This window comes from Mastigoproctus giganteus, chromosome 8 (genome assembly GCF_048544385.1).
Source record: "Mastigoproctus giganteus isolate SK-2022 chromosome 8, ASM4854438v1, whole genome shotgun sequence".
NCBI classification, from domain to species: domain Eukaryota; kingdom Metazoa; phylum Arthropoda; class Arachnida; order Uropygi; family Thelyphonidae; genus Mastigoproctus; species Mastigoproctus giganteus.
This window is the reverse complement of record NC_143582.1, coordinates 163,724,577-163,742,993: the sequence shown is the minus strand read 5'-3', so window position 1 is coordinate 163,742,993 and position 18,417 is coordinate 163,724,577. Positions and strand designations below refer to the sequence as shown.

Below are 18,417 nucleotides of genomic sequence, written 5' to 3'. Positions count from 1 at the left end.
CTCGTGGATAAAATTTGCCTCCTCAGTCAACAAAGCTACTGATACCCGAATAATCTGGGAAAAAATAAAGGAACTAAATGGTAAATATCATATGTTGACTTCTCAATATATGAGAATGGAAAGGAGATCTCATCTGCTGAGAAAATTGCCAATGCCTTATGAATGGTGTTCTGTGAATTGTCCACCTCAACTGCATTTCAACCATCTTTTCAAAAAATTAAAGCTGAAGCTGAGAAAAGGAAACTGAACTTCAAAGCTATGTGTTCTTTACCCTGTAACCGACCACTCACAATATCTGAACTGGAAGAAACTATATATACCTCAAGAAATAGCTCTCTCGGCCCTGATGAAATCTACAATATAATGATTCAAGACCTCAATCAGAAATCACTATCTTCATTGCTAAACTTTTACAATAGGATATTCTCAGAACATATATTCCCTACTTTCTGGCAACATTCTTATTTAATAGCGATACCTAAACCTGGAATAGATCATTCGATTCCTAACAACTATAGAACAATTTCTCTAACCAGCTGCTTGAGTAAGGCTTTGGAAAAAATGGTTCACCATCAACTCACCTAGTACCTTAAATCCCAAAACATAATCAGTAATAATCAGTTTGGCTTTCGGAAGAATAGATCTTCCCTAGACCTCATGACATAAGCCAAATCCAACATAAGAAATGCATTCAACAGAAATCAACATCTTGTCATGATATTCCTCAATATAAAGAAGGCCTTTGATACCACCTAGTGCTATGGTATCCTAAAAGATCTCCATTCTATTTATATGAGAGGCCATTTACCATATTTTATTCAAAGCTTCCTTCGGCACAGATCTTTCCAAGTTAGGTACCGGCAGGTTTTATCTCAAAGATACATACAAGAAGAAGGAGCCCCACAAGGCCCTGTTCTTATTGCCACTCTGTTTGCAATACAAATAAACAATCACAAACAGCATTCCAAACGCTGTTGACTCATATCTCTATGCAAATGATCTTACCATATCCTGCCATTCCCAGAATATGAACTATATATGGAGAGGCATCTACAAATATCCATTAATAACATTGAATTATGGATGGTACAAAATGGATACAAACTATCAAGCCAGAAATCAACAGCCATACATTTCTGCACCAAGCACAGAATGCATCCTGAACCTGAGTTGCATTTGGCCAATCATCTTCTACCAATTGTGAAGAGTATTCCTAAGGCTAATTTTTGATAAGAAGTTAAAGTATCTAAGAACCACTTGCACAAAGAAAATTAATATACTCCGGGTCATCTCCAGTACATCTTGGGGTGTTGATCATTATACCCTGCTCCACTTATATAAATCTCTAATTAGATCTCGGCTAGACTACGGAGCACCTGTTTATAACTCAGCTAGAGAGAGAGCACCTTGGCCCGTCTTGAACCCATCCAACACTCTTCTCTTAGGATAGTCCTAGGTGCATATAGAACATCACCAGTTCAAAGTCTTTATGTTGAGGCTCAAGAATCCCACTTAGCATCAGAAGAAAGATGTTGCTGATGAACTACTCAGCTAAAATTAAAAGCCTGCCTACTCATCCTGTTTGGCCACTGTTGCATGATCCTCAGTGGAAAACCTATTATGCAAATAAAACTAGAACAATTCTTCCTACTGGTTTCAGGCTGCAGAATCTAACAGAAAGCTGGAACATTCAGCTTGATATAATATCTTCAGAGAATCAAAAGATCCTGATCCCCTGTGGACTAACTTCACACTTTCTTCTGATGAATACTTTGAGCAGTGGGGTAAAGGTTCTACAGCAATTATTAACATCCAACAACTACATTTTGCTCACAAAAATACCCCCACTTTACCAAGATCTATACTGATGGTTCAAATCTGACAATCAAGTGGGTGCAGCTGCTGTCTTCCCTAATACAACTGTTTCAATGTCACTCCCAACTGAATGCAGCAGCTACACTGCTGAGCTCCATGTCATTAAGCTTGCTCTGAAAAACATCTCACTGCTGTCAATAAATAAAAGTATAATATATACTGATTCACAGAGTGCTCATTTAGCTTTGAAAAGCACTTCCCCACATAACAATCCTTTATTAAAGCTCAAAAAACATAAGCTAATGCATCTTATGTAAACTCTAGAAGGAAGGGGATGAATCAGATTGGTCCACTTGATATCGATGGGTCAACTGTTGATGATCCTGCCCAGGTAGCTAACAAACTGAATGAATATTTTGCATGAACATTCACACATGAGGAGTTATTCAGCGAGGGGAATGCCAGAGGTGTATTCAACTTTGGCAGTAAGCTAGAGAATCTTGTAATAACTGAGAGTAAAGTGGAGGAGAAATTGTTGAAGATAAATACAAGAAAAGCACCTGGGGTGGATGGAATCTATCCAGTTATATTAAAGGAGGCAGCAAAGGAAGTAAGCAAACCCTTAGCCATAATTATGAGAGCTTCCTTGGACTCAGGGGAAGTACCCGTGGACTGGAGATGTGCAAATGTGACCCCAATTCACAAAGGAGGATCAAAGGGCTACACAAGTAATTATAGACCTGTTAGTTTAACTTCTGTTCCTGGAAAATTAATGGAGGCACTGGTTAAAGAAGCACTGCAGGATCATCTAGACAAGACTTCAGTTATAGCTCAGACACAGCATGGTTTTGTTAAGGGGAAGTCTTGCCTGACCAATTTGATTGGATACTATGATGCAGTCCCAAAAGTACTGGATGCAGGGAATAACTTTGATATTATATACTTGGATCTTAGAAAGGCTTTTGATACTGTTGCACATGGAAGACTGCTGCACAAATTGGAGCAGTGTGGCGTTGGAGGCAAATTGCTGCTATGGATAAAGGGGTGGTTGAGGGGGAGAAGACAGAGAGTGGTAATCAATGGACACTGCTCATCGTGGACTAATGTTATTAGTGGAGTCCCTCAGGGTTCAGTATTGGGTCCATTATTATTTTCTGTATTTATAAATGATATTGATGATGGTATATCAAGTTTAATGTCCAAGTTTGCAGACGATACGAAGGTTGGCAGGGTTGTCAAGGACACTACGCTACTGCAACAGGATCTGGAAAGATTGAGCAGATGGGCTGAGAGGTGGCAAATGAAGTTTAACATTGACAAATGTAAAGTACTACATACGGGAAACAGCAACCACAGAGCAACGTATCAACTCTGTGGTACTACACTGACAGTGGTAGAGAATGAAAGGGACCTGGGGGTGGTTGTGCAGGCAGATATGAAGTTTTTTGAGCAGTGCAGATGGGCTGCAAGAGTAGCTCATGCTGTATTGTCGATGATATATAGGAATTTTTCTAGCAGGGATAAGGAGGTGATTATTCCCTTGTATAAGGCAATGGTCAGACCACACCTAGAGTACTGTATACAGGTCTGGAGGCCTCATTTCAAGAAGGATGTAGAGATGCTGGAACGAGTACAGAGAAGGGCAACAAGATTAGCGAATGGAACAAAGGGGTGCTCTTACGAAGAAAGGCTTAAGTTTTGCAAATTACAGTGTCTGGAGACTAGGCACAGGCGAGGTGATCTGATAGAGGTGTATAAAGCCTTAAATGGTTTGAGCATGCTCAATGCTGATGGGATTCTTCCTCTTGCTCAGAATAATCACCTGAGAGGGCATAAATTCAAATTGAGAAAAGACAGATGTAGGATAGACATGAGGAAATTTGCCTTTAGCCAGCGGGTGGTTGGTTGGTGGAATAGACTTCCATCCCTTGTCGTGGAAGTTGATAGCCTAAATAAGTTTAAGGCTCAGCTGGACAGGTATTTCGAACGAACAGAGGGGTGAAGTGGAAGTGGTTATTTTTTATTTATTTATTTATTTTTTTTTTTTTTTTTTGGCTGATGCTGCATAAGCTTGCTTTCTTGCATCAAATGCCTCTTCTAATGCTAATGCTAATCTTCATGAACATCAGAAAGCTGTTATCTTTTCATGGATCCCTAGCCACAGTGGCATTTCAGGAAATGAATGTGCAGATGGTGTATTGACAAATACACCAACTGCACATTCATTGGAAGATAATGCTGGAAAGCATCCTTCCAACATATCCTCTACAAATGACCTAGTCCCATATCCTCATTATAGACATAATATACGAAGATCTATGGAAAAATGGACACTTCTGTAGAAAATGCAAACAAATAACAAGCTATTTCAAATAAAACCTGAACCACAATTATGGACTTCTAGCCTTCATAAAAATAGAAAAGCAGAAGTAATCTTAGCCAGAACTCGTATAGGTCACACTCGCCTCATACATCTCTATCTGCTTATAGGAAAAAATCCTCTGCAGTGTGCGCACTGCTTGCAACCACTTACAGTAAAACATATACTACTTGAATGTAACTTGTTCAACAATGCCTGACGAACGTCTTTTAGTTTCATTTCAGATCTACACACCCTCTCTCTCTCTCTCTCTGAATAGCATAATAGGTAAAGAAGCAAATCTCTCTGAATTCTTTTTCTATTTAAAACAAATAAAAATGAATGACCTAACTGCTGTTCAAGCAGTTTTTTATATAGAAAATTAACTGATTTGGGAGGTGCAATATGGCCTAAGTAGCCCTTACGCAAGAAAACACCACCACTTCAACAACAACAATGGTCATTTTGCAATACATGAAGAAACCAAAACAGTATGGAATTTTAAAAAAGATAATTGGAATAAATATATGCCATTAACCAAGCTGGATAAGCAATTAATAGAAACCCTGCCAATAGATGATGCTGCCATATAATCAATGGCCAACTGTTAGAAGCTTCAAAAACAACAATAGAAACAAAACAACAAATCCAGAAAAAGGCAAAGAAAAATTCCTGGATCATTTGGGAACGAGAGTAGCCTTGTGCAGGCGAAGCTTTTACAGTTGCGGAAAATAGAGAATTTTTTTCTGTTTTATTAACTTAAATTGGCATATAAACTTATTTTCTAGAGTAGCTTTATATTTCTAGTTACAATACATAGTTTAAATTTTAAATTAGATAGGGATTTTGTAGGTTATTACTTAGTATCAGTAAGGGTATCCAATTCACATGTTTTACAAGTTTTGCAGCTCCGGAAAACAGGAAGTTTTTTAGCTATATTTAGCCCTTAATTGACTAATTGTTATATTAAATTATTTTCTATAAAAAGCATATGGACCTAGTCAAGATCCTTGGTTTATTCTGAATTCAGACAGCAAGATTTTGGAAGTTAATTAATATTTAAGTGTCCGTAGATTTACCATTCGTAACAATGCTAAAATCACTTTCACCTTCGTCTGCGACTCTAGTTAAGCTATTAGTCAGTATGTCCACCCATGCTAGCAGGTTTTGGACCCACCTATCACTGCCTTGATATAATCAGCATATATTTATTGGCCCCTTCTATTTAAGTGTATCCCATCCCTGTAAAAACTGTCTCCTCTTAACAAGCACAGTCCACACGTAGAAAAATTCTTCCTGCATGAGCCTTGCCCATTGTCTCCAGGACTGAATTGATTGACAAGCCCTCAAATGTACCCACCCTCCTATCATGTCTGGGCAGAATTGCAGACACTTTCAAATTTAATCCTAATTCACAAATTTTTTCCAATATTGCCCTGTACTTATTAACTATGTTCTCACATCTACTCTTAAATGCCCACCAGAATACTAAGTTGGTGGCTAATTTCTTCACTCTCTCTGCACTGAACACACACACACACAAAGACATCCCCCCCCCCCCGGCTGTATCATTTTTCTGTTCCAGGAAGTCTGCAAATATTGAAAAAGTTGCACATTTTGTTAGGCTATGATTTGTATTAGCATTAGCATAGGCATATGATACAAGAAAGCAAGCTTATGTAGGTAGCATCAACCAAAAATAAAAAAAAAAAAAAAACATTTCGCACATCCATTCCCTCTAAAGGTTTGCCCAGCTCCTCCTTGAATTTATTTAAGCTGTCCACTTCTACAACAGATGGAAGTTTGTTCCAGAAATCAGCCACCCACTGGCTAAAGGCAAATTTCCCACACATATTCTACAACTGTCTTTCCTCAATTTGAATTTATGTCCACTCAAGCAATTAATCTGGGCAAGAAGGAAGAATCCCATCAGCATTCAGCTTGCTCAAACAATTCAAGGCCTTATACACCTCAATCAGATCACCTAATAGGTGCCTAGTCTCCAGACACTGTAATTTGCATAACTTAAGCCTTTTTTCGTAAGCACAACCCTTTGTTCCATTCACTAATTTTGTTGCCTTTCTCTGTGCTCGTTCCAGTAGGTCTACATCCTTCCTAAAATGAGGTCTCCAGACCTCTATACAATACTCAAGGTGTGGTCAGACCATTGCCTTATACAAGGGGATCATCATCTCCGTATCCCTATTAGAAAAATTCTTTTATATCATTGACAAGACACCATGAGCTACTCATGCAGACTGTCTGCATTGCTCAGAAAAGTTCATATCTGACTGCACAATTACCCTCAGGTTCTTTTCATTCTTTACTACCCTGAGTGTAGTACCACACAGTTAATACATTACTCTGGGGTTACTGCTACCTATGGGCCCTGGCAGGATATTTTGAAAGGTGGTGCAAAAAAAAGACGACAGCAGAATATCGATTATCTGAACCACCGCCACTTCCCCCCACCAAAATTCCAGTATCTACTTTTATTGCACTGGTTGTTATGCTGTATAGCATGTTGTATAGCATGGAAATAGTCTTAATTTGTCATTACAGGAGTTAAAAATCAAATGCTGGCTTTAACTACTATGTGGACCCGGGATAGTCTCCCGTGACCTTGTGTCATTGTCTGTTGTCCCTTTGCGATGCAGGAGTATGGTGGGGGAGTGGTTAGCTTTCACTCAATCTGCTATGAGGCACTGCTGTGTGAGGTTATTTCAGGCATTTTGTTTCTAATCACTCAATATTTATTTTTTGTTCGTGGCTATTTCAAAGTGAAATGTTGTCATTTTGCCTTTTAATTTTAATACTGCTCCCCCTTTGTGTTAATAAAAGCATTTACAGGCAAAAGAATCTGCAATGTGTTATCAATGGAAAACAAGATGATAATTATTAATAGACTGGAAAAGGGTGAAACTGGTGCATCTCTTGCTAAGATTTTTAACATTAGTAAAGCAACCAAATCTGACATAAAGATCAGAAAAAAAAAATGAAATTTTGAAGTTCAAGGCAAACCTATTTTTGGACCTCTGTTATGAAAAAAAGTATTACAGTTGAACCAAAATTTTAAAAGCCCATCTGAATTTAAAGCCAGTACAGGATGGCTGAAAATTTCAAATCTCACCGTGGTATAAGAGAGCTTGAAATTCAAGGAGAAGCTTTATCAGGTGATGTCCTGGAAGCAGAAACTTTTAAAAAGCTTTTTCTGAAAATGGCAGAGGAAGAAGGTTTTCCAAGGATGACATTTACAATGCAGATAAAGCTGCTCTTAATTGGAAGTCACTCCCACTTAAATCACTTGCATCACAACGCAAAATGCTGCTTCTCATTTGAAAGCTGGGCTCACATCTGGTGAGTATGGCACACCCAGGGGTCCTGAGCTGGATATCATTCTTCTCTTTCTTGGTGGTTCCCTTCTACTTCTCTCTCTCTCTCTCTCTCTCTCTCAGGGTAATTCAGAATTTTTTTTTTGGCTGGTGCAGCAAAAGCCTCAGGCTTCCTTGCACCGTATAATAATAACAGTGTGTTACAATTTATGGTTAATAACAGTTATGGTGTGTGCAAATGCAAGTGGACAGCATGTTTTACCATTGTTGGTGATTCGGAAATCCAAGATGCTTTAATTGAGAGTAAAGCTGGTAAAGTTTTGTTTATTATCAATAATGCACCATCCCACCCTCTTGAAAAATGAATTCAATTGATGAGAACTTTATTGTCAGGTTTTTACCACCGAATGTTACAGCCCTGCTGCAGCCAACGGATCAAGATGTTATAGAAAAACTAAAAAAAATATGTACAAAAAACAAGTCTTGCATCGCTTGCTGCTACCAGAGGGAGATGAAGAGAGTGGGGTTGAGTTTTTAAAGAAGCTCAAATTAAGGATTGTTGCTACATGGTAGCAGATGCCTGGAACATGTTGTCGGAGAAAAATCTGAAAAAGGCATGGAATGAATATTGAGGTGATGCTGAAGAGATGGTCACACATGTGCAAGATGTGAATGAAGACGTAGGTGAGGTTGTAACTTTATTTCAAGGGATTCCCAGGTTTTCCGAGTGTTGCCTTAATGATGCAGAGGCATGGTTAAACAACGATGCTGATGATCTTGGTTATCCATATTTTAACCGAAGAAGAAATTGTTGCTTAGTCCAGGATGAAGAACGTGCTGACTTTAACCAAGGTGGTTCTGATGGCGAAGAAGAAGAAGGAGCGGGCCTGCTCACACGGAAGCCTTCACTATCTAGAAACTGCAGTGGCATGGTGTGAACAACTGTCTGAATGCAGTTCTATGGATATATTGCTATTAAAGAGGATGAGAGACCTTGCCACGAAAAAGTCTCACATGGTTCAAAGAAAAATTCAAGATTACATATTTTAAAAAATAAACCTTCCCAAGATTTATTATACTCTTATTTTGTGCAATTACTTGAGTTTGTTTATTTCTGTTTATGTCAAAAAAAGTGTGATTTATAGTTTAAACCTTGAAAAACAATTAGGTAAGTTCAAAATAAATATAATATACATTGTTTCTTCAAAATGTTTTGGTTATTATTTACAAACAGTTTCTTAAATTAATTATTTTTTTATAATACTTCATATTTCAAAATACAGAAGAAATAACCTTGCGTACAATAATTTAATTGTAGGCCTAATTACACTTTGTTTCGTGTAAACTGGGTATTCTCATGTATGTTTAATTATCTGAACTATTTGATTAACCGAACCAATACTGGTCCCAATTAGTTTGGATAATTGACATTCTACTCTATTACATTAGTGTCACTCGGTAAGTTATTACATATACCCATGTGTATTGTGTCTGTAAATTGTGTGTGTTCTCTAGTCGATTTGCCTCTTTTGCTGGATGGAAAAACTTTGCTATCTATGAGACCAACTAACTCAGTCATGGGGTAAAAAACCCCATAAAGTTCCTCGTGTCAGTGATGGGATTTGAACCCAGGGCTTTTCCATTTGATGTGAGGAGGATGGTGATGATACCACTGTGCTACCCGTGCAGACTGAAGGTGGTGCATATGGGAATAAATGGTTTGTTCAACAAATTTTCGAATACATGTGATAACTTAGTTTGACTGATTTATGTGTACAGCACAGCCAACGTTTCGTGATCGGTGGGAGAAAGTACTGTGCAGACTGTGAGTGTATTCGGGCAGAGTGAAAAAGAAAAAGGTGAAAAATTTCATCATTGGCAATGAAAATTTTATGAATGCAACTGTATCAAACCATATTCACAGAGAAGCTGACAAGATTGCAATTTTTATTTAAAGATAATGACAAAAATTAATGGGTCTGTTTTCTGCTTTGCAGGAGTTATTTTTATTTGGTTCTTGTTTTAATAAATTATTTGAATTAATATTTTAGTTTTTCGTTTTTTTTTTTGTAGAATTTGTATTGTTGGAATAAATTAACAAGAATATTAAAAATTGTTCATTACTTTGACAACCAAAGGTGCACTTGCACCACTTTGCCATGCTGCCAGCACCCATCTGCTACCCATATGCAGTAATTTATATTTGTCAATGTTAAACTTCAGTTACCAACTCTCAGCCCATCTGCTCAACTTTTCTAGATCCTTTTGCAGTAGCACACTGTCATTAGTGTCATTAATAACCTTACCAAACTTCGTATCATCTGCAAACTCAGACATTAAGCCTAATATATATCTTTATAAATATGATCAATAAATTAAGAAAACAACAATGGGCCCAACACTGAACCCTGGTGGACTCCACTAATAACATTAGTCCACGAAGATCAATGTCCATTGATTACCACTCTCTGTCTTCTCCCACTCAACCATCCCTTTATCCATAGCAGCAATTTGTCCCCAATGCCACACTGCTCTAATTTGTACAGCAGTCTTCCATGTCTAACAATATCAAAACCCTTCCCAAGACCCATGTATATGATATCAAAATTCTTTGCATCCAATTCCTTTGCGACCACATCATAGTATCCAATCAAATTGGTCAGACAAGACTTCCCCTTAACAAACCCATGCTGTGTCTGAACTGTAACTGAAGTCTTGTCTAGATGATCCTGCAGTGCTTCTTTGACCAGTGCCTCCATTAATTTCCCTGGAACAGAAGTTAAACTTACAGGTCTATAGTTTAAACTAACAGAATTGCCCCTTTGGTTCTCCCCCGAGCCACTGTACTCCTGCTTCTTTGTTCCCATTGTTTTTTTGGTGTAGTCAGGGATGTGATTTTCGTTCAAATACAATTTATTTAACAATGAAAATTAATAAAATCAGTCAATTTTATTGATTAATTGACTACACTAAGCTAATGTATTCCTAAATGCGATGATACGTATTACACTATCAAGTTTACATTATACTTTACCCTCTCAAGTTCAAGTTATATGGCGCCTCCGTAGCCAGGTGGGAAGGAGCAGCAGTGCTTAGCACACGCTTCTTGATTAGACCGGGGTTCGAGCCCAGCACCACCAAATACGGCGGATGCGGAAAGGTCAGGGAATGACCACCGCATATCCCGGAGCAATATGGCCTTAGTTGCTAATGCTCCAAATAAACAAACAAACAATCAAGTTATATGTTTTGCTACACAATTACCTTCATTGAGTTTTAAATTAGTTATATCCTTACTAAAAGTAAGATTTCTTAGCTGAAAATAAAAAAAAAATGTATGCCAAACTGCATGATTAGAACCTCCGAGCTAATTATTTTTCATAATTAAAACCCTGCGATTCCACTGCACTACTAGTTATATGCTATGATATTTACCCTAAAACACTGATACAAGAACTCTACTAATAATAAGTCATAACTTACAAAATATCTAGCTAAATTTAGAAATAAGCTAACAATTTTGACTAAGGCTATTAAACTATATGTCAAGCATGATTTAATATGTTAATTAATCAAAAAGACAGTAAAAAATGTTGGATTAGATATTGGTATATATAAGCTAAAGAGACATTGGAATAGAACTAAAATGTCTGCAACAGTTGATGATGTAACTAACCAGTTGTTAGTTTTCGAGGGAACTAATGGGGTTTTAGTTATACTTATCAGTACTAATGAATAAATACACATATACTGAGAACTTGGCTGAAAATAAAAATCATGCTGAAAATAATGAGCTTGGACAAATTAATTAATTGTAGGCAATCTATATGAAACACATTAAGAGGATTTAATGCTTCTTGATTAGCCTTGTTGTTAACTCTAGGCTCTGTATGGCTTTTGGGTACCTAGTTTTATTAGCATAGTCTGACAGCTTATGGAATGAGTATAATTTGTACGGATGACATATATTTGAACATAAGAGGTTCAATTTTTCTTCTGTTCTTTTCAGATATTTTCCTTTACTCTTTGTTAGGTGGCCTTCATTTTATTCAATTTACTTTCTCAAAATTTTGTTTCACTTTGTGATATGACACTTTTGCCACTTGGGGAGACATGTTGTCTCACTGGCATGGTTGTCTCACTTCTGAAAAATTTTCTTCTATTCACTTTAGCTTTTCCTGGAAACCCTAAACCTACAAATAAACATACCATTTCACTGGTTTTTGTTATTTTCCTTCTTTTCCTGTTATTATTTTTTTTCCAAGTGGGTGGAACTTATTTTACTATATTAAAAATTTTTAGCTACCTTTCCTGTCTGTTCAGTGTCAACAATAATATTTATCATATTCAGAAATCAAATAAGAAAGAAAAAAAAAAGTGCAATTTGAAAGTATTTATGTAATACACAAAAATTACAAAAAAAAATTAATGAGGGATTCGTTATTTTAGCATCAGTGCTAAATTTATATTCACTGCATCTAAATTGTGAAGGGAAAAAAAAAAAAAAAAACTAGAAAAATTATAATCCTTTTAATTTTTATTCAATTTTTTTCCACTTCAAGGATTTAAATAATGAAACACAATGTCATGGCACAAGGAATTTTTAACTTGTAGTATATCCTATCATTTAAAATGATAGTATGCTATCATTTTAGCATTTTAGCATTAGTAGAGGCATTTGATGCAAGAAAGCAAGCTTATGCAGCATCAGCCAAAAAAAAAAAAAAAAAAAAAACCACTTCCATTTCACCCCTCTGTTCGTTCAAAATACCTGTCCAGCTGAGCCTTAAACTTATTTAGGCTATCAACCTCCACCACAAGGGATGGAAGTCTGTTCCACCAACCAACCACCCGCTGGCTAAAGGCAAATTTCCGCACGTCCATCCTACATCTGTCTTTCCTTAATTTGAATTTATGCCCTCTCAGGTGATTATTCTGAGCTAGAGGAAGAATCCCATCAGCATTGAGCATGCTTAAACCATTCAAGGCTTTATACACCTCTATCAGATCACCTCGCTGGTGCCTAGTCTCCAGACACTGTAATTTGCAAAACTTAAGCCTTTCTTCGTAAGAGCACCCCTTTGTTCCATTCACTAATCTTGTTGCCCTTCTCTGTACTCGTTCCAGCAGCTCTACATCCTTCTTGAAATGAGGCCTCCAGACCTGTATACAGTACTCTGGGTGTGGCCTGACCATCGCCTTATACAATGGAATAATCACCTCCTTATCCCTGCTGGAAAAATTCCTGTATATCATTGACAATACTCCATGAGCTACTCTTGCAGCCCGTCTGCACTGCTCAGAGAACTTCATATCTGCCTGCACAACCACCCCCAAGTCCCTTTCATTCTCTACCACTGTCAGTGTAGTACCACAGAGTTGATACGTTGCTCTGGGGTTGCTGTTTCCCATGTGTAGTACTTTACATTTGTCAATGTTAAACTTCATTTGCCACCTCTCAGCCCATCTGCTCAACCTTTCCAGATCCTGTTGCAGCAGCATGGTGTCAGTAGTGTCCTTGACAACCCTGCCAACCTTTGTATCATCTGCAAACTTGGACATTAAGCCCGATATACCATCATCAATATCATTTATAAATACAGAAAACAATAATGGACCCAACACTGAGCCCTGAGGGACTCCACTAATAACATCAGTCCACGATGAGCAGTGTCCATTGATTACCACTCTCTGTCTTCTCCCCCTCAACCACCCCTTTATCCATAGCAGCAATTTGCCTCCAATGTCACACTGCTCCAATTTGTGTAGCAGTCTTCCATGTGCAACAGTATCAAAAGCCTTTCTAAGATCCAAGTATATAATATCAAAGTTATTCCCTGCATCCAGTTCCTTTGTGACTGCATCATAGTATCCAATCAAGTTGGTCAGGCAAGACTTCCCCTTAACAAAACCATGCTGTGTCTGAGCTATAACTGAAGTCTTGTCTAAATGTTCCTGCAGTGCTTCTTTAACCAGTGCCTCCATTAATATTCCTGGAACAGAAGTTAAGCTCACAGGTCTATAATTACTTGTGTCAGCCTTTGATCCTCCTTTGTGAATTGGGGTCACAATTGCACATTTCCAGTCTATGGGTACCTCCCCTGAGTCCAAGGAAGCTCTCATAATTATGGCTAAGGGTTTGCTTACTTCCTTTGCTGCCTCCTTAAATATAACTGGATAGATCCCATCCACCCCGGGTGCCTTTCTTGTGTTTATCTTCAACAGTTTCTCCTCCACTTTACTCCCAGTTATTTCAAGATTCTGTAGCTTACTGCTAGAGTTGAATACACCTCTCGCATTCCCCTCGCTGAATAACTCCTCATGTGTGAATGTCGATGCAAAATATTCATTTAGTTTGTTAGCTACCTGAGCAGGATCATCAACACTTGACCCATCAATATCAAGTCGACCAATCTAAATTACAGAATTACAGAAGTAATTCTGTAATTTAGTAATTCTGTAATTCTGTAAATAAGTAAAATTACAGAAGCAAAAAAAAAAACGTTATGTCATGAATTGCATATTACTGAGAATGTGGGCTACTTTTTTGTTAATTGTACAATTACAAAAGGATATCTAGCACAGTAGTCACCATATTGCTTGAGTTTGCTGTTTGGTGTGACTAGAACATTACATTCTCTGTAATGCAAATTAAATTAAAACAAAAATAGCTTGTTACTCTAAAAATATGATTATTTGCTTTAACAAGATTCTAAATAACAGTAATTGTTTACAGTTTTTTCCATAATTTTAATTTGTTGAAAAGTTTTATATATCTAGTCAAAAATTTTTGTATTGGAATTTCAACATTTTTTTCATCTCCCTTGCAAAGAGCACACACTTTTCAAGATGGCATGATTCACAGTTTGATAACTCTAGATCTAAAGTTCATAACTGTAGAATTGAAGCATGCAGTTTATTTAAAATTAATGTTAAATGTATTAATAAAAAGATTACCATATATTTTTATGTGTAGGTTCTCACTGTGAAGTGATTGTCAATGAGTGTGCTAGAAAACCCTGCCACTCACATCAGCTATGTAAGTCTGATTCTACACCGCTAGGATACAGGTGCCAGTGTCCTGCTGGGAAAGCTGGAATTCACTGTGAGAGAGATAAAATGAAAGTGTGCCATGGAAATATCTGTTATGAAGGTAACTTTCATTATTATTTGTGTATGCATGTGTGTTAGTTGTGTCATTTTGTTTTATGTCTATAATGATAGTTTTTAAAGATGTTAGGATATCTTTGATGAAAAAAATTTACATAGACATTCATCATATGTCTATGTAAATGTAAAATCAAAAGTCAAATGTAAAATCTTAAAATTTTTGAGACACTAATGTTCCAAGCATTATATTTGCAGTTTAAGTGTTGCATTTGTTTATGTAAAAATTGTTACTGAGATGGCTTGGTTATCGAAAGTGTTTGTGACAAAATAGTTAACCAAAATTATCAGAATTCAAAGTTAGATTTAAAAGCAAAGCATTCAACAACAAAGAAAAGGTAAAAAAAATATTGCCTCCATCATAATGCTTTTTCTTGGCATACAGTGAAATCCCATATTTACATTTTATTTTGGTACCATTTATTTTCCTATAACTTCTGTGCATACTTTCCCCGTCAAATGTCTTTAAAACACAAAGTTTGTTGCTATTTACACATTTTTTGTTTTAAAATTTCTACTGGTGGATTCAGCTTGCATTTCTACTAAAATTAAAATTACAGTTGCTCAGAGCAAAACGGATATCCATTTCGCTCTGAGCAACTGTAATTTTAATTTTAATTTTAGTAGTAATAAATCCGGAGCGCATAGGCCTCTTTAATCATATCAGCTTGCATTTGTTAATCGAAACAACTAGCAACTCACAACCTAGCACACATGCATATTCATTTCATCATCTTGAATTAGTGACAAGCATAGTTGAATGATTTCATAACTGAATGATTACTAATTGCTTATTTCAATAATCTGTATAATTAGTTATATGCAAATTAGCCAATTATGAAATCTACAACTACAACAGGCTACAATAATCGATTATATGCAAATTAGTTGATTATGATTTTTGGTCAGTTTTGTAATCACCTGATTTGCATTTAATAAATTATGAAAACAAACTATTATATTTAGGCCACCCGAATAATTAAATTCATCTGCCGTGCTGTGTCTTATGTCTGTTAATTGCGTGTGCTCTATGGTCTTGTCTGTTTGCTGGATGAAAAATCACAGTTTCTGGTGGAAAAAACCTTGCTATCTACGCCTGAGACTGACTAACTCAGCCACAGAGTGGAAAAAGCCCATTAAAGTTCCTTGCATCATCGACGGGATTTGAACCTGGGCCTTTTCCACCCATCGTGGGGATACCACTGTTCTACCCGCGCAGACAAATTATAAACACACCATAATTGATTCTTCTTCTTCTCTGTGTGCCATCTCCTAACAGAGGTCAGCAACTGCCACACAAATGTCTCTCTGTCACTGGTAGCTCTGAACAGCTGCTTGGTGTTCGGTACCGTCCAATTTTTAACATTATCAAGCTGCAATGTACATCTTCTCCCAGTCTTTCTTCTTCCTTCCATTCTCCCCTTAATAATTAGCCATGGAATTGCATATTTGTTGTTCCTCATCAGGTGTCCAAGATACAGCGTTTTTCTTTTCTTTATGTCCTTCAGCAATTCTTGGGTTTTTGCAATTCTCTGCAGGACACTCTCATTTGTCCATGGTATCTGTAGCATCCTTCTGTATGTCCATTAAAAGCAGATTATTGGAGTTCATGAGTCTAAAACCCTGTTAAAACAGCGGGAAGGGGAGATAAACTCCCTAAGACTGAGGCAGTCTGGAAGGTGTACCCATAAGTAAATTTCAGCCCACTTATGAACTCCAATAATCTGCTTTTAATAATGAGAAAAAAACTAATCAATACATCGTTATTGACTTCTGCTGCCACTACCAATAGCACGCACAATCTGTTTACCGAGAATGCAGGGAGAAACTGCAGTAGCGGGAAACGAGCTTGCCCATTATAAATGCCCCTCGACGTGGGCACCTGTACGTGGTGAGGGGACCTCCCAGTGACGCTGCTGGACTTCCAGACTAGCATCACTGGGATCCAACGCCCACAGCCTAGGTTCCGGGCTTACATCAATGGAATCCGGCGTGTTTGCCGTGCGCTGCGACCCGTGGAAATTCGGAAAGGGGGATCCTGGTGGTTGAGGGGCCCAGCTTCAATACACCACTTTGGCCCCTGCTTCGACAAGACGGGTGGTCCTGGAAGGCCCAGCTAGGATCAATCGGCTAGTAGGTTCGCCTGCGAGGGTCAACCGTGTCAATGCCACGCCCCTACCCTCATGGTCCGAGGGACAGGATTCAGGCTGGCGGCGGTGTGGGTATAGTGTCTGGGTAGCCCTGGCGTCCCACTCCCGAGCGCATTTATTGCATGCCGGGTAGTGGGCGTCCCTTTGGGCTCCGTGGTGGGTGGGGAGCCCGGGCACTGAACAATTTAAAAACCTATATGAATCCTGATAAACATATTTCTTCAGGGGCCCCAACCCGGTCCCTATCTGCAAACATAGACGAAGATCCAGATAGTATTATTAGTACAAAGAGGCAGCGAACAGAAGTAACATCAGGGCCTGTACCAAGGTTCCTAATAATGCACTCAACCGGTGAAAAACCGATTGGTAAAATGTCGCCCTTTTTTATTCAAAAAGGGTTAGACGGGTTAGTAGGTTCTCCCAAATCAGTTAAGAGGCTCCGTTCTGGAGACCTCTTAATTGAAACTAAAAATGACAGGCAATCGGAACATCTACTCCGAGTAACATCAATCGGAGGTATCCCTATAACAGTGACACCACACAGAACACTCAATTCATTGAGAGGGGTCATTTCGGAGTGGGACCTTCTCGATGTAACCGAGGAGGAAATCTGCTCTGAATTAAAACCACAGGGAGTCATTGCCGTCAAGAGAATCACTGCGCGAAGGGATGGAAAAATTGTTAAAACCAGGAGCGTTATCCTGACTTTTAACTCTCCTAAACCTCCTGATGAGATTAAAGCTGGATACATCAACTGTTCAGTGCGTCCGTACGTTCCAAATCCTTTACGGTGTTTTAAATGCCAGAAGTACGGACATTCTCAAATGGCCTGCCGCGGAGTCCTTGCATGCGCTCGATGCGGTGCAAAGGACCACGAAACAACAGCATGTTCAGCCGCAAAACCCACCTGCATTAACTGTGAAGGCGAACACCCGGCCTATTCACGAGCATGCCAGAGGTGGAAAGAAGAAAAAGAAATTCAACGGCTGAAGGCAGAGCTAAATATATCATATCAGGAGGCAAGGAAATCGGTCAAACCCCTGAATATCAACAGACCTACCTACGCCCAGAAGGTAGCAGGGAGATGTTCCGTCGGAACTCAGACGGACATGACCATTCCTCCAAAGGAGTCTTTCACTCCCATCGCGCGTTACCTTTTAAGTTCTCAAAAACCTGCGCAGAAGGACCAATCAGCTGCCACTCCTATATCGGTACCTCCTAACGCTCCACAAATAAGAACGGTAACTATTAAAGAAAAGAATAAAAAAGGGGAAGTACCCCCTAGTACCCAAGAAAAGATGGATGTTGATCAGAAGGAGGTACCCGAAGATTCAGTCTTGGAACTCTTTGCGGAGGAGGAAATGGACACGGGACAGCGTCCATTCTTCCCCAAAAAGGACAAATCCAAGACTGATAAAAGTAAGCCCTCAGCACCTCGGAAGCCGCCTGATGGACCCACCAAGCCAAAATAATGGCTAAATTCCTACAATGGAATTGTCGTGGATTCTGGCGAAATATAGATGACATCAAGGCCCTCCTGCAAAAGCACAAGCCAGTTTGCTTTTGCTTGCAGGAGACATACCTAAAGGCAAAT

The 18,417-nt window shown here is 38.4% G+C and overlaps 1 protein-coding gene across 8 annotated transcripts in view; it reads left to right on the top strand.

Annotated features, from left to right (window-relative positions):
* The window catches only part of LOC150081977 (fat-like cadherin-related tumor suppressor homolog), a 1,021,521-nt gene that overhangs the window by 863,987 nt on the left and 139,117 nt on the right, over nucleotides 1-18,417 (top strand). For all 8 annotated transcript variants that reach the window (XR_016547261.1, XR_016547260.1, XM_090379029.1 and 5 more), the window contains one exon: nucleotides 14,483-14,659. Coding sequence is in view for 6 of the 8 variants with exons in the window: in XM_090379029.1 (XP_090235155.1) it covers nucleotides 14,483-14,659 (177 nt within the window). In the remaining 2 variants the exon portion in view is untranslated. The remainder of the gene's footprint in view (nucleotides 1-14,482; nucleotides 14,660-18,417) is intronic.